At 44.0% G+C, this 22,186-nt stretch overlaps 1 protein-coding gene across 1 annotated transcript in view; it reads left to right on the top strand.

Annotated features, from left to right (window-relative positions):
* Nucleotides 1-22,186, top strand: part of thsd7ba (thrombospondin, type I, domain containing 7Ba) — a 676,798-nt gene that overhangs the window by 581,386 nt on the left and 73,226 nt on the right. The window contains exon 21 of the mRNA XM_041200229.1: nt 5,153-5,298. Within this exon, the coding sequence (XP_041056163.1) occupies nt 5,153-5,298 (146 nt within the window). The remainder of the gene's footprint in view (nt 1-5,152; nt 5,299-22,186) is intronic.

The following is a 22,186-nucleotide window of genomic DNA, read 5'->3' as shown; positions in this document are numbered from 1 at the left end:
GTAACTAACCACGTCAGTTTAACGCATCTCACAGGTTGGTAGAAACCACTAACCTCCTCTGAGACTGGAGTTCAGGCACTAAGTGAAACAGTTGTCACCAATATTGATGGTTGGTAGGTTGCACATTTGAATTGACGGTGGGAGATTTACACAGTTGCTAATTTATCTGCCCTATTCTCCTGCTATCACCCTGACCACATTTCCAGTTTCTGTGGAGCTTATCTGATAAATAATTCAAATTGGTGATTTTTTTAAAGAATAAAAACACTGTGTACACAACAAACATGCTGGCTCATGAACAATGTTTCCATTTTTTTTCTCACTTCTATAAATTTGCTGAAAAGGGAAATTTGTAAGGTAGACCAGAAGATGTTTTCTCTTGACTGTAGTTGTCAGCTTTATTGTTCCAGTGGGCACACACTCAGCTAGGCTGCTAACTACGTATGTATTTAAGGCCTGAAACCACAGCCAACTTAACTCTTGATATGTCTGCCAGGCTCATCACTATACCAAAGGGAAGTTAAAGGAAATATCCTTATACATGGCACATTGATAAGCTGACAATGGTTTTCGATCTAACAGAAGGAATTAATGTTTTATTATCAAGTGTTATATTCCTTCCACTGTGTTGGCCTTGTAAGTTTATTTTTTGTTGCTATCAATTCTATTGTATCCTTTGTATCCTTTTCCATAGTTAAATGCCATGCATTAAGAACTAATGAGACCTATAATCTCAAACTGATAGCTAAACCATAAAACCATACGCTTTCTCAATTAGATAGCAGATATATGCACAAAGGATTTTCTGTGAAAGGCATGTCAATTTGTCATGCACCTTTGCATGATGGAACCTTTATAGATTACCTAAAGATGTCACAAGTCTTCCATATCCTTGTGAAATTAGCATTGATAGGCTGGAAGCAACCACAATATCACCCAGCACTTCGGACCTAGGTCTTTTTCAGCTGTTATCTGGACACCTATGGGTCTAATATTGTGGGCAGCAAGTACATACTCAGTGTGAGCCATTTTTAAAATTTATTTTTGGAATGTAGGTGTTGCTGACTAGGAGAGCATTTATTGCCCATCCCTTAATGCTGTTGAGAAAATAGTGGTGTGCCTCCTCCTTGAACCACTGCAGTCCATGTGGTGTAGGTACACCCACAGCACAGTTAGAGTGGATGTTCCAGGATTTTGACTGGACAACAGTGAAGGAACAGTGATATGGTTCCAAGTCAGAGTGGTGTGTGGCTTGGAGGGGAACTTGCAGGTGGTGATGTTTCCATGTGTCTGCTGCCCTTGTCCTCCTAGGTGATAGAGGTCATGGGTATGGAAGGTGCTTTTGAAGGAGGCTTGGCGTGATGCTGCAGTGCATTTTCTAGAGGACACACACTGCTGCCATTATGTGCCAATGGCGGAAGGAGTGAGTGTTTAAAGAAGTAGATGGAATTCCAATCAAGCGGGTTGAATTCCCTTGGACGGTGTCATCTTGAATGTCATTGGAACAGCACTATGCAGGCAAGTGGAGAGTATTCCAGCACATTCCTGACTTGTGCTTTGTACATGGTGGACTATCAACATCCTAGGAGTTACCATTGTCCAGAAACTGAACTGGGCCAACCATATAAATACTGTGGCTACAAAAACAGGTCAGAGTCTAAGAATACTGCAGAGAGTAACTCACCTCCTGACTTTCCAAATCCTGTCCACCACACACAAAGCACAAGCCATGAGTGTTATGGGATACTGTCCACTTGCCTGGATGAGTGCATCTCCAACGACACTCAAGAAGCTCAGCACCATCCAGAACAAAGCAGTTGCTTGATTGGCACTCTATTCACCTTCAACATCCACTCCATCTGCCACTGATGCACCAATGGCAGCAGTGTGCACCATCTACAAGATGCACTGCAGCAACTCACCAAGGCTCCTTTGACAGCAACTTTGAAACCCGCGACCTCTACCTCCAAGAAGGACAAGTAGATGCATGGGAACACTATCACCTGCAAGTTCCACTCCAAGTCACTCACCATCCTGACTTGGAAATATATCAACATTCCTTCGCTGGGCCAAAATCCTGGAACTTTCTCCCTAACAACACTGTGGGTGTACCTACACCACATGGACTGCAGTGGTTCAAGAAGGAAGTTCACCACCACCTTCTCAAGGGCAATTAAGGATGGGCAATACATGCTGGCATGGCCAGCATTGCCCACATTCTGTGAAAGAATGAAATAAGAAAAAGGCTCTGGGAGACTGGAAGTGAGGTGCTCGCAGCAGAATTCCCAACCTCGGACCTGCTCATGCAGCCACTGTATTTATATGGCTGGAATTTTCATAGACTTTCAAATGTTTTGTGGTTTGCGTGATGTTTTAGTTCAGAATCTCTGTGTCTCTAACTTTGATAGACCTGTATGTCATACAAAGAAAGCTGGCTACATTTTTTCCTTAAAATCTCCCTTACCTGCGGCACCAGACTAAACTTGTAAAACTATGTTATATCCAGTTGTTTAATGAACAGTATGCATGCAATTTAAAGAACACTTTCACCTTACATGAATGTAAAGGGTAATACAGTAGCTGAGAGACAGTTTCTCCACTGACGAAGGAAATATTATAATTTCTTAAAATGCTGCAATTAATAGCAACACTTAAATATAGCGTGAGTGTCAGGCAGCAATCAAGGCTAGATAATCATAGAGATCCAACCTGTAACCATTATACAATGAGTGTCTTATTTGCTCAATGATCAGGTTGGCTAAGAAACAATATCGAGTATCATATGTTGAAACATTGACCTGGATTTTGCAATTAGCGATGAAGTAACAGCCTTACCATGAAGAAAGTTGCTCACAGAGATCTAGCAATCTCCATGATGTGGCTTTCGCCTCTCTGGACAGCAGTTCAAACCTGACACTAAATCAAGGAGATAACTTGGCATGCAGCAGCCATGATGTCAGGAAACAAGTGGACAAACAATCAAATTGTAGTATTTACACACAATATACCAGGAAATTAAAAACACTTCAAATCCTATACTTTTACCTTCCATATATTTATGGTAGCTAATATGAAAATTAAAGGCTGTGTTAAGATAAAAAAATAAAATAAAGATAAACGTACTTTTCTAAAAAATAGAAAAGATATGTTTTTTTAAATATCTGAAATTTGTAAACATTGTGGACAAATTTGACTTCCTACAAATATAAAATTAGCTTTACAGTCCAACAAGGATGTTTAGCAGTAATTTGGAAGTTAGTATGTTGTTAAACCTTTAATAAGGGAAGGCAGAAAGCAGGAAACTATGGACCAGTTGGTCTAACATCTGTCATGGGGAAATTGCTAGAACCCATTATTAAGGAGATTATCACAGGATAGTTAGAAAATCATAATGGGATCATCAGCTTCAACATAGTTTTGTGAAAGAGGGATCATGTTTAACTAATTTATTAAATTTCTTTGAGGAAGTACAGTCCAGGTGGATAAAGGAGAACAGGTAGACGTGGTGTACTTGGATTTCCAAAAGACATCTGATAAGGTGCCATTATACAAAATAAGAGCTCATAATGTAGGAGGTAACACATTGGCATGGGTAAAGGATTGATTAGCTAACTGGAAACAGAAAGTAGGCATAAATGGGTCATTTCAGGTTGGCAAGACATGATGAATGGAGTGCCACAAGGATCAGTGCTAGGTCCTCAACAAGTTTCAATTCATATCAATGACTTGGATGAAGGAACTGAATTAACAATTCCTGATGACGCAAAGATAGGTAAGAAAGTAAGTTGTGAAGAGGACACAAGGAGCCTCCAAAGGGACGTAGATAGTTTAAGAAAGTTGGCAACAATTTGGTAGATCAAGTATAATGTGGGAAAATGTGAACTTGTCCACTTTGGCAGGAAGAATTGAAAAGTGGTAAAATATTTAAATGGAGAAAGATTGCAGAACTCTGATGCACAGAAGGATCTGGGTATCCTGGTAGATGAATCACAAGAAGTTAGAATGCACATACAGCAAGTGGTTATGAAGGCAAATGGAATGTGGCCATTTATTGCCAAGGGGAATGGAATATAAATATAGAGATGTTTTACTGCAGCTGTATGGAGTCTTGTTGAGACCACATCTGGAGTAGTGTGTGCAGTTTTGGTCTCCTTATTTAAAAAAGGATATAATTGCATTTGCAGCAGTTCAGAAAAGTTCACTCGCTTAATTCCAGGGATGAAGAGCTTATCTTATAAGGAAAGGTTAACCAGGTTAAGCCTATACCTATTAGAGTTTTGAAGAATGAGAGGTGATGTTATTGAAACATATAACATCCTGAGGGGACTTGACAGGGTGGATGCCAAGAAGATGTTTCCTCTTGTCGGGGAGACTAGAACTAGGGGACACAGTTTAAAAATAAGAGGTCTCCCATTTAAGACAGAGATGGAGAATTTTTTTTTCTCTCAGAGGGTTGTTAATCTTTGGAATTTCTCTTCCCCAGAAAACAGTTGAGCTGGGTCATTGAATTTATTAAGGCTGAGTTAGATAGATTTTTGAGAGACAAGGGAATCAGAGTTCTGGGTGGTAAGCAGGAAAGAGGAGTTCAGGCAACAGTCAGATCAGCCATGATCTTATCAAATGGTGGAGCAAACTCGAAGGGTTGAAGGGACAACTCCTGCTCCTAATGTTACTATGTTTCTACGTAAATCTCAATTACACCTCATTCAATAAATGTAACTTTTTCCCAGCTTTTAACACTGTGAGAGTGGAAGATATCATCAATTCACGATTGCAGTGGAAATTGCAGTCTGTGGGAACTTGTCCTCTTCCCTTTGGACTCACTGACAGCAACTTCTAGATTTTCATGTTGTTCTGTGCATGTCCACGCCCCTGGAGTTGCTGTCAGTTTCAGAAGGTCAATGTAGACGGCGAAATTCGGACCATTATAAACAAAATGCTTTGTTTTTAGTATAATCACTAACTGCCATTAATTTTTGAATCATTTTCTGCCTTAATATGTGTGTTTTTTGAAATTATCAACTATGTTCAAATTTGCCTTAGATATATTAAGTATTTGAGTGTCAAGCAAAATTTGAAAATATACTGCATTCCTGTTACTACTCAGCTGTGACAAACTGCTTGATTTGAAAATCATTCATTTACTTTTTAGGCCAAGTGAAGCGCATTAGGCATGTTCGACAGAAGGCCCATGGAGAGGGAAGACCTTGCTCCTCCCAACTATCTCAATACCGACCTTGCCTTATTAAGCCATGTTATAGTTGGGTTTTTGGTGAATGGTCTGCATGCAAAGTGGAGGTAAGATTGTCACTTTATTATAGCTTGTCTTAGGATTGCTAAATTACTTTGTGCAGGTTCATACGATTGCAGTCCTCGATGAATGTAAATTGTTGCTGGCAAGGGGAAGGATACTAACAATTAACAGTTAGCTTTCCTCTTGCTAGAAGGTGTGAGAGAAGACATCTCTATTCCTGGACTGGCTGGAGTTTAAATTTATATGAGGTATCCAAAATATCGCTTCTTGTTTCCCGCTGCCTCTTCTCACATTCTTTTCAAAATGGATTACTTTATATCTGAATGGCATTTCTCTCTCATGGTCCAATCAATATACAGCTGGATGTCACCTAAATAGCCTTGGAGATGAAGCTGTTTTATGAGTCAAGAGCTCAACCTTGGGCTGAAACCAATGAGTTCATTTGATGGATAAAGGAGGATGCCCAAATGTGGAATATTGTGGTATAACGAAGGTACTACAAGGTTAAACCATGCACTCGCAGTTAACATTCACCAGCCCTTGATTAACTATTTTCAATCAAATTTTACTTAGGGTGATGGAAGTGTGAATACAGATGTGCTAAAGAAGTCAATGGAACAATTGTCAGAGATAACTGTAAGAAAATAATTAATTTTGAAAGAATTGATAAAACTCGATGCACCAGGTCCCTGATGACATACGCCCTTGGCTGTTGGAAGATATCAGAGTGGAGATAACAGAAGCTCTGGCCACAATTTCACAATCCTCCTATAATTTGAAATTTGTACCGTTTGAGTCATTTTCATATATATTTTAACTAATTAGAACAGGAAACCCACATTTCCTTGATTTGTTTTTAAAACTAACATGATTCACAACAAGCATAGATGAAGTCATAAAAATTTCTGCAGCCTTCTGGATTTTGTAAATAGGTGCAGGGAGTGGAAGAGTGCAGGAATAATGGTCGGGACAATGTGTGAATAGGTGAGGAGCAGACGGTGGGGCCAGAAGCAGGAATTGTGAAGGCCAAAGGAAGGAAGATCCTGTGTGATGCACAGTTCAGTGATGACTCCTTACATGTTCTCCCCCAAGCTACTCAAGAAAGGCGGAATATCCTCTTCCACAGGCATAGATGGAGGAGACCTCTCTGCCTAACCACGCCAGCCTGGATGGAGAATACAGAGGAGGTCAGTGGCCATGGGCTTGCCTGGAGAACCTGGCTGCAGTTTCACAAGCGCATCTATGACCTTCTCCACTCCACAAGGATGAGTACCACACACCTAGATTCTCTGAGGGGAATTATTGGGGAGGGGCAGCTAACCATGCCAGCAGTCATGGAATGAGGCTCTAGCATCTCCTGTGAAAGGAGCTCGGTCAAGGGTGCAAGCCTGCCAGTCATCTTGCATTGTCACTCAGAGTGGCTGAATACCAAGTGATTTTGAGTGGCCCCAAAGTGAAGAGCTGGGCACCACCTGCTTGGCAGTTGTGCCTGTTATTATGGGTGACCAGCATTCCTCTTCCTGTTATTGTGAGGCAACTGACATTCCTCTTTGTTCCTGCAGGAGAAGACAGTCCTAAACATGAAAGTAAGGGCCCAGACCAGCAGCAGGGTGCCATTTCTCGCCACCCTAAGGCAGAAAAAGAGGTTCTGGAACAGGCAGAGTATTTGGTGGCTGCTCCATTGTGGATGGTGAAGCAAGAGTGTAGCTACTAGAGGGTGCACAGCCTTATGACAGTGCACAAAGGAGCCTTATGCAAGCAAGAGGGATAATGTTCCTATGCCCACCACTGTACATGTATCTAACTGAACACAAGCCAGTTCTGGAGATTAGTGTTTGGGAGGTTGAACCGCATGATCCTATTGTTCTCTCAGCAATGCAACCACAAGAACAGAGCTGACATCTCCAGGGGAAAGACGATCACTCTCAAAAGGAAGATGGTGCCTCAGAGGGTGCACTGTCACATCATTTCCCCGCACCCTTAACCAGTACAGATCCGTTCACATTGGTGGCTATGTGTTCGGACTTAGATTTAGGATCAAAACCTAGGGATAGCATCACATGCACCTGAGTATCTGATGGAGGCTATGACAGCCGTGGCCACTGACACTTGGATGAGTGTGAGAGGCCAGGCCCATGCTGAACCCCAGGCTGATGATGCACCTTTGAAGGGGGACCTTTATTGGGCTCGATGGATGGTTTTGGAAGGGTCACCTGAAATATATATGTATGAGCGCCTCCCGAGCCTCACTTCCACTTCTGTCATCAGCTTCCTCACCATCTTCCTCATCTGAGAATACCTTACACTCCACTATATCCTCATTTGCCAGGGCCTCATTGCTTTGTAGTGCCATGTTGTGCAGAGCACAGCAGAACACCATGATCTGGGAGACACTCACTGGGGTATATTGAAGTGCCCAACCTGAACGACTGAGGGAGTTGAATCTCATCTTCAGAGGATCTATAGTCTGCCCAATGGTTGGCTCGGTTCGCCTTGTGGCTGGTGCTGTATTTCTCCTATGTTTTTGTCCGAGGGTCCATCACCGGTGTCAGCAGTCATCTCTTTAATCAGTAGCCCTAATAACCAGGAATCCAACCTTGAAGCCGTGTGGAGGAAATGAAAAGTGCAGACACCTGGGCGTTCCTGAGTATGTAGGCATGTGGCTGCCCTCAGGGTACCGAAGACACATCTGCAGGATACTTTGGAGATGGTCACTGATCAGTTGCACATTAATAGAACAGAATCCCTTCCTGTTCATGAAGGCTACTGGGAGCCTGTGGGAGCCTTGGTGGCCAAATGTGTGCAGTCTATGACACGTTGTGCCTAGGAGAATGTGCGAGGCCCTGAATTCTTTGGCTGTCTCACACTAACTCTCCAGATCAGTGTGATAAAGGATGTATTGGCTAGCCTTCCTGAGTGCAATGATGTGCCCACTCATTGGGAGATGCTACACATGTTCTGCAGTGGGTTCCTGAAATGAACTATAGGTGTAGAAATTAAGGGCCAAGGATGACCTTTATCAGCATTGCCATTGGGTGACTGTCGATACCTATGGTGCTCAACTCACCCATCATCATGGCACAGAGACCTGTGACAGAGTCTCAGTAGAGGTGCAGTCTTAGATGACACTTCCACTCTGACATCTGGGATACCCTTGCTACAGGGTACCTACTTGTCCGTGCTGGCACCTGTTGCAGTCCTCTCTGTAGCCTTCTGTTGCTTCCCCATCCCCAGGCTATCCCTGCAGGTCACCATGAGTCTGTTGCTGTCTGAATCCCTGTGGCTGCAGCTCCCTCCCCTCCTTTATTCTCCTGTTCGCTGGAGGACCTGCCCTCTGAGTGGATGATGCCCATGGTGGGTGGACACTGCTGGCCTGATGGGCCATTTTCCTGGATGTTCTCTGCAATCACTCAACCACTCCCCCGCTCTCAGCCCCCTTTCAATGCATCCATGTGCCAGCAGCCAGGTGGAAGCTCAACCCCAAAGCCCTTGCACTTGAGCACCACCTCCTCATTGCAAAATGCTCTGGCTGCCCTGCCCTAACCTTCGTGTAAAGGCACGCTGCTTCACCTGATGGCTGCTGAACGCAGCAATGACCTGAGCTGCCGTCTCTTTGTCACCCTGATGTACTTGCCAGGGCTTTGATGGCCCGTGTACTCCATACACTTTTATGGGAAATTAGAATGGGCCTGTAAAATACTGATTAACTTGCACTTTGCCTTTTATCAAAATTGTGCATGGTTTCTACTTGACTTGTTGTCTGCCCCTGATAAAATCTGTACCTGGACCGCAAGCAATTTTACACCACCCCCACTCTCCTCTTACCTCCACCACTTCCAAGACTGTCCACAGAGGTGCTGGAAAATGCCAGCCTATAATTCTGTACAAAATATTGGGTAGGCCATGTTTGGAATGCTCTGTACAACTATGGTACCCCATTATAGAAAATACATGAAAGACCCAGAGAGGATACAGTGAAGTTTCAGTGCCAAAAATAAGAAATATTGTTACAGGGAAAGACTTAAGACTATGGAACCATTTCCACTGGAGAAGAGAAAGTTCAAAGAAGAATTAAGATGACGTATTTGAAATGGTGAAGAGTTTATGTAGAATGAATAGGGTAAAATATTTCCTTTGTTTAGAGAGTCATTAAGAGAGAAGGGAAAGTAGGAGAGGCTTCTTCATGCACAGGGTTATGAGAACATGGAATATTTTGCTGCATGTGATTGTTCAAGAAGAGATCACTGCATTTCATAAAAAGTTGAAACAAGGAAGATTAAAAAACTATGGGGGATAAAGGATGAGGCAGTGGGCTCATTTTGGAATAGTCCAGCAAAGAACCTCCTTCTAGTCTGTAAGCTTCTATGGTTATTTTTGAATTAATTTATTGTAATAACACTAAATATTTTCAGCATTTTGCAACTTGATTTTGACTTTGACTTTGACAATCTACCATGTGGATGGGCATCATGCCATGTAACAAAGCTTGTAAAAGTCTTTTCTAATTTGAGTTTTTGTCTGAGCACTCATTAGAACAGGAAAGCCACATTTCCTTGATTTGTTTTAAAATGAACATAATTTTATTTGACTAGGAAATCAATAAGATATCCTGAACGAACTTACAATTTCAGCCTTTTGGTAAGCATTCGCTGGTTTAACATCAAAATAGTTAAAGACTTATTGGCTGATAGTCTGACATCCTAAGGAATTTACAACATGAAAACACTGCAATTTGCTGCAAGCACCAGGTTCCAAGCTCTGACCCACTAATAGACTTTTATTAGCAACCCTTGTTGTTGTTGTTTTACACTGGACTGAGATTGGAGATGACTTCTCAAATGAGCAGCTAGTTTTCAGGCTTCAGACAAATAGTTGGCTGCACATTGAAATACAAATGTTGGTAAACCCTCCAAACTGGGGAAATGACTCGCAAAAATATTACTTTTAGAAGAGGACCCCAGGATATAGAACTGATTGGTTTGCATTAAAAATCATTCATTACCTATAGCTCCAATGTAGAAAACACTCAGGAGGGTGGAACTTGACGTTTCTTTTACAGAGTTTTTTTTTAAAACTAACATACCTTGGAAGCTATAGGTCTGAAGGGTGTGGGGTATTTCAATGGATTTACCTACTGACTGTCAGAACTGAGGAGATCAGGCAGGTGCTAGACTTGATTCCCACTCCACACTTACTTGGTTGAAGCAACTTCATAGTTTACTATCGAAGCTTACACATTAAGTGCTGAATTTTATGGGCCACCATAGGAAAGCAGGCTGATGGACCCGTAAATTAGGGATCAGTTAAGGGCCTCATTCTTCCACCACTCTGTTTTAATGGATGGCGCGACAGGCTGATGCTCAACGTGCACCCTGGCAGGGTTAACCTTGTGAGCAGCTGGCCAATTAAGAGGAGGAGAGGTGTGCCTCTACTCAGGCCCCCAGTGCCAATTAGAGGCCACTCTCCATAGTTTTACCTCCCCTTGACCACCCTCACCCCCACCTTTCCAACATTTCCCCCAACCCCTGTCACCAGGGCCTGTCAGCTTGGGCCCAGCGAGATCATAGATGTACCTGAATGCTCAGGTCCAACCCTGAATGCCACCTCCTTGCCCTCCCTACTAGTGGTGCTGATATGCAGAGCCAGTGGCCTCCAATTGGCCAACAGCTCTATGAGGTGGTACTTCCTCCTAGAAACGGACAGAAGTCCCACCTCATACCAATGAAATCACCATATCCTAAAAAATTAAAGTGGAGCAAGCCTGCTAAATGGAGGTGAGCTCAGCCCTGACATTAACACTAGGGCACAGGGAGCCCACCCTCAGCATATAATCCAGCCCCAAGAGTGAATAATTGGTAGAGCAATGGGCGGCCATCTTGAAAATGTGCCCAGCAAGAAAAGGCTTTAGCCAGAAGCCACAAATTTGTGATAATCACAAAAAGAATTCAATGCATGGTTAGAAAAATCTTCACACCAAAGATGGGTAGAATATTGAATTCTCTGCTGCAAACCATCAAGCAACATCTACAAAGTTATTCTAAATTAGATAATTGAGAAACAAAAATGTCATGACGCAGAGGATGCAAGGAGGAGAGTGGTGTTAGACAGAGCAATATTTTTGAAGGAAAGTGCTGACATATACTTGATATCAAGTGACTTGTTTCTGTGCAAAATTTGACAATTCAACAAACCTATGTTGCAGGAGGGAAGAGGAAGGGAGAAAATTTGCAAAATAATGGAATGGTATTGGATCTGCTAAGTTTAATCAAAAGCCAAACAGGATCTGAAAAGGGACATTCTCACCAAGAATAGGCAATAACAGCACTTAAAATAGTAATGTTTTCAGTTCTAGCTTCTGCTCTCGGTGTATCTTAGTGTGAATTTCCTAAAACTGTTTCAGTAGTTAATCAATTTGAAATAAATATAGCAGCTTACTTCAGCAGCAGATTGGGAGTAATTTTAACCAACAAGGGTAGGTGGGTTTAGGGGACAGCTGAGAAGTTAAAATGTGAAAAATCTCAAACATGACTCCAACTCACCTCCAGCTGACCCAGCTGTCCTCAGTAAAACCAACAGGTACAAGGAGGTGAGAATAGCCAAATAGGTATTTTCACAACAGGGCAAGCAGCTATATTCCCTCCAGACCCAGCAAGCATATCTGCTTCTAGTTCCATGGTTAGAAACTCTACCCAATTTCCCCAACCTTAGAACCCTCAGTGATCTTAGTGCGCCTCCAAGTTCTCCCTCTCCCCACGATCTCACCCCACTCAAGCATGAGCTTTCCTTCACGCTGTCCTCATTCCTCCACATGCTCTCCCCCTCCCCATGAACTTACCTCAGCATTCTACCCCTGCAATTTCACCCAGCCTCTACATCATTCTCCACACCCCTGACCAAATTATCTTTCCTCCTCTGACCACACTGCCTTCCCACCTCCAAACTGGCTACTACCAATCATAGTCTCTCTCGCCAAATGCTATCTCTCCCCAACTCTGATCATGATCTCACCAACCCCCCCCATGATCACTATCTCCACCCCTGACCACATCTCCCACCCTCAACCATGATTTCTCCCCACCTCCCTACTAGTCTCTGCTCCTCAGCTATGGCCTTGTACAACAAGCTTTCCCAGTTGACAGACAGGCAGTCTGTCAATTGGGCTGTTCATTGGAAGGAAAATTGCAGGAAAAACTTGAAAGATGACTGGCAGTTAAAAACTCTGGATTTCCCATCCAGAGCTCTTCCACCCAGTTCCCCCTCCATCTCCCTGGAAGTTTAGGCATCTGTCCGATTGAGGAGATGATGGACTGCGCTCAGGGTGTATGTCACTTCTGTATTGAACATCTCCATCGCTGCTGCCAAGGCCGAAGGCCTTGGTGAGGTCTATGAAGAATGGTCAGTGCTGTTTGCCACATTTCTGTAACTGCCAAAGTGAGAAATTCTTGTCAACTGTCAATCTGCTAGCTCTGAAGCCGCACTGAGCCTCAGGGTAGATGCGTGATGCCAGGATCTGCAATTTTGTCAAAACACGAACAAAGACCTTCCCTGTAAGGAGATGCCTTGGTAACTGTTGCAGTCAATGTGATCCTCTTAGTTTTGTACAAGGTGACTGTCACGTATCCTGAGTATCTTGTGGCACAAATCTTTACTTTTAGCAGAGACACAGAAGTTCATGGAGATGCTGCAGTAGTGCCGGTTCTCCACATATGATGATTTCAGCTGGAATGCCTTTGTTTCCTGGGGCCTTCCCACTGTCAAGGCAGCCAATTATTTGTAGCTTTACTACAGTGGGCCCACTGTCCAGCTCCTCCATTACAGAAAAGTCTGCAATGATGCTGAGAACTTCTTCAGTGACAACGTTCTCGGTTGTGTGGAGTTTGCTGCTGGGCCTGTTGCTTTCTTGGTTCCTTCATCCCTACATCCCTCTAGCATCTCTGGATTCAGCAGCAAATTGTTTCCTGTTGCAAAGTTTCATCCAGTATTGATTAGTGCAGTAACAAGACTCCTGCTGACACTTTAATCATGGCAGCTCTGAGAGCATCTAGATTTTGGTTGCTGGGGACTTGCTTGTAGATCATGAAGACTCTCCTTTTGGTTGCAGTAACTAGCTCCATTTCAGCCCAGTAAACCGCAAACCAGCCAGCATTCCTCTGATCTCTTTCCAAATGCAGTGAGTGCAGTTATTGATGATCCCACTTTGACACTGCATTCTGGCCTTCAGCATTGTTGTCTGAAAGAACTTGATTGCGAGACTTCTGGGTCTTCTCTGGGTCAGAGTTATGGCAAGCATTGATCTGAGGATGACTTTTCTTCTTGGAATACTGTAGTTTCCGGCTGAAGTCTGACCTTGCTGCACATCAGGGAGTGGTCAGTTAGTGCTGTGATAGCTAGGATTGATGAAGGCACTGTTGAGGGTGGTATGCTGGGCGATGATGAGATCTAGCTGGTGCCAGTGGTGAGGTCTCAGATGTCTCCAGGAAGCCTTGTATCATAGCTTGGTTTGGAAGTGGCTGTTGGTCACAGAGAGTCCATGGTAGCAGTGTAGCTCGATCAACCTCTGTCCTTTGTCGTTCATCTTGCGTTAAAGTCCCCCAGAAAATGCAGGTGTTGTGAATTCTACTGATGGCAACATCAAGTGCCTTATAGAATTGACCCTTGACACCTGGGGTGGAGGTGAGTGTCAGGGCATAGAAGCAAATGGGGTTAACTGGGCCTGTGCTTGTTGACAAGTGAAGAGGAAGAATTTTTTTGCAGCAGAATCCTCTCCATGCTCATGTGTGGCCCCTTGGTTGTCTCCTGCCAGAAGAATGTATAGTTTTTCTCTTTAAGGGATCACTTTGAGTGAGCCTAGTTTCTTGTAGCACAGCAATATCCACATTGAGCCTTGCAAGTTCTTTGTCGATCACAGCTGCCTTGCTTGCATGATCAACCTGTAGAAGGTGTTGGTAAGTGGTCCTTACGTTCCAGCTTGTGATGTGGAGGACTAGGTCTTCTTTGTTGAGCTTTTCTTGCTTGGTGCATAGATGACTCTCTAAGTTCCATTGAAGCAAGCAGGTTGTGGTGGGACAGCACCTAACTGCAGGCGGCCCAGCTTGAAGTGGGCGGTAGCTATCCAATAATCTCTCCCTCCATCGGAAGCAACCACTGGCACTCTTGCTCTACACCAAGTGAGCAAGAGCCTTCAACCGGTGACTGTTTCTTCCCATTGTGTGCCAACGAAACCATGAACCTGGAATGTCCTCTCAAGGGCAAAGGCCTGAGCAATGAGTATAGACACCCAGTTGTCAGAAAGCTGCCTGATGGATCACAGGTTACCGTCTATGGGACTCCGCTCTGGATTTTCTGTCAGGGTTTATTCCCTTAGCCTTCTTCTGTCCCGATACACCCGTAAGCCAGTGGGCCATTTGCCTAGAGCTGGGTGTCTGGTGCGTAGGCACCAGGGCATAACCAGATGCCAGGGGGCCTGCATGCCATGTGTCTGGGGGCCAGCCTCCTCTGAATCCCCTCTAGTTTAACCTGGATCTGTGAGGTACCCTGTTTACATATGTCAACATGGGCAGGCACTACATAGGGTTTGCTGATGAACAGGCTATGTATTGGTCAGAGAGGCTTACCCACTCAGCTCTCTTTTCAAATAATTTAACAACTAGCCAGCTGCAAGAGCTGAAAGTAAGAGGTGACAAGCAGATTAACCACGACGCACCACCCACTATGCTCACACTTGATCAATTAGACACATACCATTGGAAACATTGGAGCCATTAGTTCTGCTTCATTCAGATGCAACAATAATAACAACTACACCCCTTTATATAGCACCTTTAATGTAATAAAATGTCCCAAGTTGTTTCACAGGAGCAGTTTGACACTAAGCCACATAAGAAGACATTAGGACAGATGGTGAAGAGCTTCATTAACGGCTAGGTTTTAAGAAGGGTCTTGAAAGAAGGTAAAGACTCAGAGGGATTAGGAGAGGCAATTCCTGAACTACTGCCCAGGAAATTCAAGCCACAGCTGCCAATGTGGAGCGATTAAGATTGGAGTAAGCAGGCAAGAATTGGTTAGTGCAGAAATTGCAGAGGGTTGTAAAATTGGAGATGTTTACATCGGTGGAGAAGAATGAAGCCATGTAAGAATTTGGAAACGAGGGGTAGGATTTTAAAATTTAGGTGCAACCTGACCAGGAGCCAATGTAGGTGAGTGAGTACAAGGATGATGAGTGATTGGCACTTGGTGTGAGTTAGGGCACTTTGGACTAAGTTAAGTTTATGAAGGGTGGAAAATGGGGAACCAGCCAGGGGACCACTGGAACTGTGAAGTTTATAGATAATGAATGCATGGATGAGGTTTTCAGCAGAAGATCAGCCAAGGCAGGGCAGAGGTGAGGTGAGAGCAACTGCCCTTGGCACCAAGGCCACATTTGGCTGAGTGTGACATCAAGGAGCCTTAGTAAAATTGGAGTCAATGGGCTGAATTTTGCACTGATCAGTTGGCACATGCCTGACCCAATTGGGCATGGAATCACGTGAGATGGTATTGGACGAGTGGCCCAATGTCATCCTATACTCGTGCAATATTTTGATTGGTGGGCATGTACAGGTGTTGGAGTTGTGCCCGCCATCAATTAAAATGCCACACACTTAAGGCCATTAAAAAGGCAATTGACCAAGATTTCACATTGCCCATGCGATTTTGCACGCGTCGAATGGGCAGAACGGGCAGGTGGGAACCAACATTTTGCAAAACCTCACCCAAGAGCAGGATAAAAAGGGTCTGCAGCATCACCATTGTGAGTAGTGAGAAGTTTTGGAGATAGTTTACTGCTGGTTGCTTATTGGTAGTTGACAGCTTCGTCTCTGTTCAGGGCTTCAATGTTAGCATTTCTAGGCTGCATGTGAGGATTCATTGGTGTCCCCAAGGCCCCTGAGGAATATGGACCCTTCCAGGTATCAGACAGCCTTCTGTTACTCTGGTAATGGGGATTGTGGTCTCTGCTGATGGTACCTTCTCTCAGGAGGAAGAGTGGGGGAAGAGGGGAGACGAGGCCAGATGTCCCTGTGCAGGGGAGTGACCTGTGGGAGGAGAGGCACAGGGCATGGAGGACCACCAGATATTCCAAAGTGCAAGGGGCTGCAGAAGATGCCACTATCCTGCCGCCAGGGTTTACAGGTGGTGATGCAGCTCCTCAACATGTCCAAGGTGCAATGCCGAAGGAGGCTCTGCCTCTCAAGGGAGACCGTGACCTCGATTTGTCAGATGATTGGGCCTGAGATCACTTCTGACTGCATGGGTGGACACCCCATGCCAGTAGCTCTGAAGGGTACAGTCACCCTCGGCTTCAATGCCGCCATCACTTTCCAGGGGTCAGTGGGAGATCTCTGTGGAGTGTCCCAATCAACTGTCCACAGTTGCGTCAAGCTGGTGACAGAAGCTCTGTTCAGGTGGGTCATGACATTTATTCATTTCCATTCAGATGAGGCCAGCCAGGCTGAGCGAGGCAGAGTGTTTGTAGCGATTGCTGGGTTCCCCCGCATCCAGGGTGCAATTGACTGCACACATGTTGCTATCAAGGCACCATTGGTCAGCCGAGTGCCTTTATCATCAGGAAGGGCTTCCACTCCATGAACATGCAGATAGTTTGTGGCCACGAGGCGCATATTCTGCAAGTCTGTGCAAGGTAACCTGGCAGCTCACATGATGCTTACATCCTCAGACGCTTCCAGGTGCCAAGGCTCTTCGGTACTCCAGCTCAGCTGGATGAATGGCTGCTGGGTGACAAGTTGCTACACATTCCTACTATAATAACTTTTAGACAAATCCCCAAATTAACCTTTCCCAGTTAAATCTCCCCCAAGGCTACAGTAACCTATAGATTTTAAAAGGCTTCAGGCAAAACATATTTGATCTTATGAGTTCAAAATGAGGCTCCTTGCAAGTTAGTTCCTTGCAGACACAGTTGGAGGCATACAGGCTGGTTAGATCTTAAATGCCTCTGCCTTACATACACAAAATCCTTTCTGTTTGTAGCTAACTTTTTCTTTAAATGTAAATTTCCATTGTATCACTAGGTTTGAAACATTACATCTTCTAACAATAATATCCTTTCATTCCACCAATTTCAGCAGTAAATTGAAAAAAAAACAAACACATTGCTTGGTATCTTCTAGCTAGGTGCAAGATTTTGCTGATTATTTTGAATGGTTTGCTTAAAAATGCAAAATGCCCCCTTGACACCAATGTTTCTAAACTTCCCCATGCTTATCTAATTACCATTTCAAACCTACTTCGGTCTATGAATCAAAGCCTCTAAGCAAGCTGGCTTTAATCCAATTAACACACACACATAGACACTGTACCACTAAGCGCATTTAAATAAATAATTTCCAATAACATTCTAGATATTAAACCCTTCATGACAATGACCATTATTGGTTTTGATGCTGACACCATTAGACATATAAACCAAACATAACTGAACAGAAGATCACACATGAACAGTCCCTCTTGTGCTCATGGTGCCTTAAACTTAAGTTTGTGAGTGCTGCATCTTGGTGCACCTCCTTGCTGGCCGCGGCTTTGGAGACAGCCTCCTGACTCTGGTGTCATGTTGGCTTTGATGACCTTGGTGGTCGTCCTCTGGCCAGTGGAGCCTGTGCTGGCCTCACCTGGGAGGGAGCTGCCAGTGCCACACCTGGCATCTCCCCAGCCATCGCAGCCTCATCAGATGCCATGGTCACTGGTGGAGGGGTGGAGGAGCTGCTGCCATCATCCAGAGTGCCCTGAGAGGAACCTGCAGAGATGACGAGCACGTTGTGTGCCAATGTGAGGTCGCTCTGGACCTCCCTGCTTATCATTGAAGGATGGGTACCTAGTTAGGATACTGGGTGATTCACCCATCTCCACCTGAGGTCATTGCCTGTGTGAGGGCTTGCAGGTCTGAGCACAACCCCAGGAAACCCTGATTCTGTCCCTGGAACTGCCTCTCCATGAGAGTCACCACTACTTTAATGGAGGAGGCAGTGCACTTGACCATGAGGGTCAATGCAATGCTTATGCTCTGCATGGACTGCTCCACAACAGAGACCATGGCAGCACACACTCATGGACCTCCAACAGATCCTCCCGTACATCCCACTGGATGTCCAGCATCTGCCACCTAATGGATGACTCCAGAGGCTCAAAGGACTGCTGGCGTCCTGGGCACTCTCTGCTTCTGCCTGAACCTCAAGTGAGTGTGAATTGCCCTCGCCAATGTGCACGGACAATGTAGCCGACGATCTAATGCCGGTATCTGCGCTGGTGCCCAGTTTAGAGTGTGGGTGTGACACAGGTGCAGATGAAGCCCAGCGGTCCTCTGGCATCAGGGGTGGCTCTTCGGGGTCCTGAGAATGTGTGCATGCTGGCGAATCTAAGGGAAAACAAGGACATGTCATTAGTTTAAGTCATCACTCTGTCTCTGTGCATGCCAGGCACCCTGGTGAGACAATGGAGACCTGTATCATGGTGCCATCATCTTTCAATGATTAATGGGGACTCCAGGCTTGAGGCTCCCATCAATGAAGAGACTACACTAGAATGGTTGTACAAGCCAAAACTCTCACCATTGTGCACTGTTCTCTTACCTTTGTCTGACACCCCTGCTTCTCCATGACCAGTTGCATGGGGAGCGTGCCAGCTCTCCAGCTCCAAGGTGCCCTACTCAAACCTGGTCAGCAGCAGCAGGTTGGGCGAGCCTCTGGCTGCCTGTGACCTCTCCAATTGGTTATGACTTGCCTTCTTCCTCACCTTCGAAACCCGCGACCATCTAGAAGGGCAATGGCAGCAGTTGCGTGGGAACACCACCACCTGCAAGATCTCCTCCAAGCCATACAGCAACCTGACTTGGAAATATATTGCTGTTCCTTCATTGTTGCTCGATCAAAATCCTACAACTCCCTCCCTAACAGCACTGTGGGTACCTACACTGCATGGACTGCAGCATTTTAAAAGGCAGCTCACCACCTCCTTCTCAAGGAAAATCAGGGATCAGCAATAAAAATGCTGGCTTAGTCAGCAATGCTCACGTCTCGTGAAAGAATAAACTTCAATGTGGGCAATATTACAGAGGTGGAAGGAAGTAAGGGGTTTTGTGATGGAATGAATATGTGGTTGACAGATCATCTCAGGATCACTTTTGACACTAAGGTTGAGAATTGCTTGGTCCAGGCTCAGCCAGTTGGCAAGGAGAGAATTGGAGTTGGTAGCTGGAGAATGGAGCATGAACTTAAAGACAATAGTTTTGGTCTTGCCAATATTCAATTCGAGGGAATTTGTGCTCATGTGGTGCAGGATGTCGAACATGTAGTGTGACAAAGTAGAGACAGTAGTGGTGTTGACAGAGGTGGTAGTGAAGTAGAGTATCCCTTGTCCTGACCTTCCACCCTACCAACCTCCACGTTGAACTGTTCATTCCCCTTCCAACCCAATTTCTGCAACTCCTACATGTGGTGCTATTACCAAACACATCTTCCCTTTCCCTCCTCTTCCCTCCCCTCCTCTTCCCTCCACTCCTCTTCCCTCCCCTTTCAGCATTCGGAAATGGCCGTTCCCTCCATGACACCCTGTCTACTCCTCAATCACTCTCACATACCCTTCCCATCTGAAAGCACCTTCCCATGTAAACACAGGAAATGCAACATCTGATCTTTTACCTTCTTTCTTCCCACCATTCAAGGCCGAGAACACTCCTAGTGAGTAAAATGGCCACTTACTTGTATTCCTTTCAATTTAGTATATTACAGTCACTTCACATTGGAAAGATCAAGTGCACATTGGGTGACCACTTTGAAGACTATCTCTGTTAATTCTGGAAGCATGGCCCGCAAGTTTCCGGTTGCCTGTCATTTTAATCCTCTACCCCGCTCACATTCTGACTTCACTAACATTAGCCTCCTACACCATTCAAATGAAGCTCAACATAAGGTCAGGGAACAACACCTCATCCTTCAATTAGACACTTTACTGCCTTTTGGACTCAGCATTGCGTTAAACAATTTCAGATCATAACCTCTGCTTCCATTGTTTTTGGATGTCAGCTGTTGATGATGATTCTGCATTTCTAATTTACGCCTTATCTAGACCGATCTTTAGTTTCTTTATTTGTCCCATTACCGTCCCCTTTTGTCTTCCACCACCTTCACCTTTGTTAGTTAATCTCCATCCTATCACAAACCTTCCCGTTCAAGCCCCTCTGCCCCCCATCCCCATCCCCCCCCCAACCCCCACCACCCCAATTCCCTGATGTTGTATTTGCTTAACACCTGATACACCTCTGATAATTTTTCCAGTTGTGACAGAAGGCCATTAACCTGAAATGTTAACTTTCTTTCCCTTTCCAGAGCTGTGGCTGACCTGTTGAATATTTCTAGCATTTTCTGTTTGTATTTCAGATTTCCAGCATCCACAATATTTGCCCTTTGTGAAGCTCAGTGTTGTTAGCATACATGTGAAACCTGATTTTTTTTTGGATTATATCGCCAAGGGGCAGCACATAGATGAGAATTAGATGTAGCCAAATATATTTAGGCTATGGTTGTGGGCAGGGCCTATTGTTGATCAGGTTGCTTAGAAATGTTTTAATCACATTGCTTAAAATACTGAGTACTTTGCAAAATTAATGAGGAATATGCAGTATACCTGTAATTTTATTTCAAAATTATTGAAAAAAGTCTGAAAAATATTCCTTTTGCAACTAACCTTGAAATAAATTCAGTTTAGATTCCATTTTGTGATTATGGTCAATATGAAAATGTCTTGAGCAGGAAACTCTACAGGTAATTTTTCTAGGTGTTGTTTGAAACTTTAAAAAATTGTTCCAGAAGTATTTGAAAGTTATAGTCAGTCTTGGTACGGTATGCACTGTAAATACTGTTTAGCTCATTGATCCCAGTTAGATGTCAGTGCTTAATAGAACATAGTGATTATGTTATTTGATTAGTCCAGAGTCCTGGACTAAGGGTCTGGAGTTGAGTTCAAATTCCACCATTACCAGCTGAAGAAGTTAAGTTCAAAAATTAAGTGAAATCTCAAATAAAAGCAAACATCAATAATGTTGATTATGATTCTATCAGATTGTTGTAAAAGCCCATCTGGATCGTTATGTGCTTTAGGGGAAGAAGTCTGATTTTCCTTACACTGTATGGCCTATATGTGATGTCAGACCTATTTGAAGTTTACTCTTAACTGCCCTATGAAATGGCCTAGCAAGCCACTCATTTGTATTCAAGAAGGCAGCTCACCACCACCTTCTCAAGGACAATTAGCAATGGGCAATAAATGTTGGCCTTACCAGTGATGCCCACATCCCTATGAGTAAATAAAAAATATTGTTTAACATGAAATGTACACTTCTAGGTGGTTAACATAAAAACCTGGTCATCTAGTTTGATATTCATTTTATTTGCCTTAAAGAAGTGGGTGGCTTTGTAAGAACATTAAGTGCTAGTTCGTGTTTTCTGTGGGCATGTATACTTCTCTTTAGGTAGCGTTCCTTTGTGGTACTTATGTGGGAGGTGTCAGGGGTGTGGTTGTCTGTTTTTGGAAAGAAATCAAAAGTTTTCTGAACATTGGTACATGTTATGCGTTCTGAGAATGGAATGTTTTTCATCCAGTTTCATGAAGTATTATCAGATAGGTAATACACAGCATAGATCAGTTCATTTTCATCTTAAAAGATCACTAGTGTTGCATTTCCAATGCTGGCTATTTTCATTGTCTCTTAGTGTGAGCTGGCAGTTAGTGCTCTGGACTAGAACTCACAATGAGATTGGATAAAGGAAAACTCAAATACACTCATATGGATAACTGCATAATTGACAAGAAGAAATGACAGGAGAGCATGCTCAATCACTGTCATATTGTCTATTTTATTAATTTAAATTATTTTGTATTTCA

Source organism: Carcharodon carcharias, chromosome 12 (assembly GCF_017639515.1).
Source record: "Carcharodon carcharias isolate sCarCar2 chromosome 12, sCarCar2.pri, whole genome shotgun sequence".
NCBI classification, from domain to species: Eukaryota; Metazoa; Chordata; class Chondrichthyes; order Lamniformes; family Lamnidae; genus Carcharodon; species Carcharodon carcharias.
The sequence above is the reverse complement of the archived record's forward strand: the minus strand, read 5'-3'. Positions and strand labels throughout refer to the sequence as shown.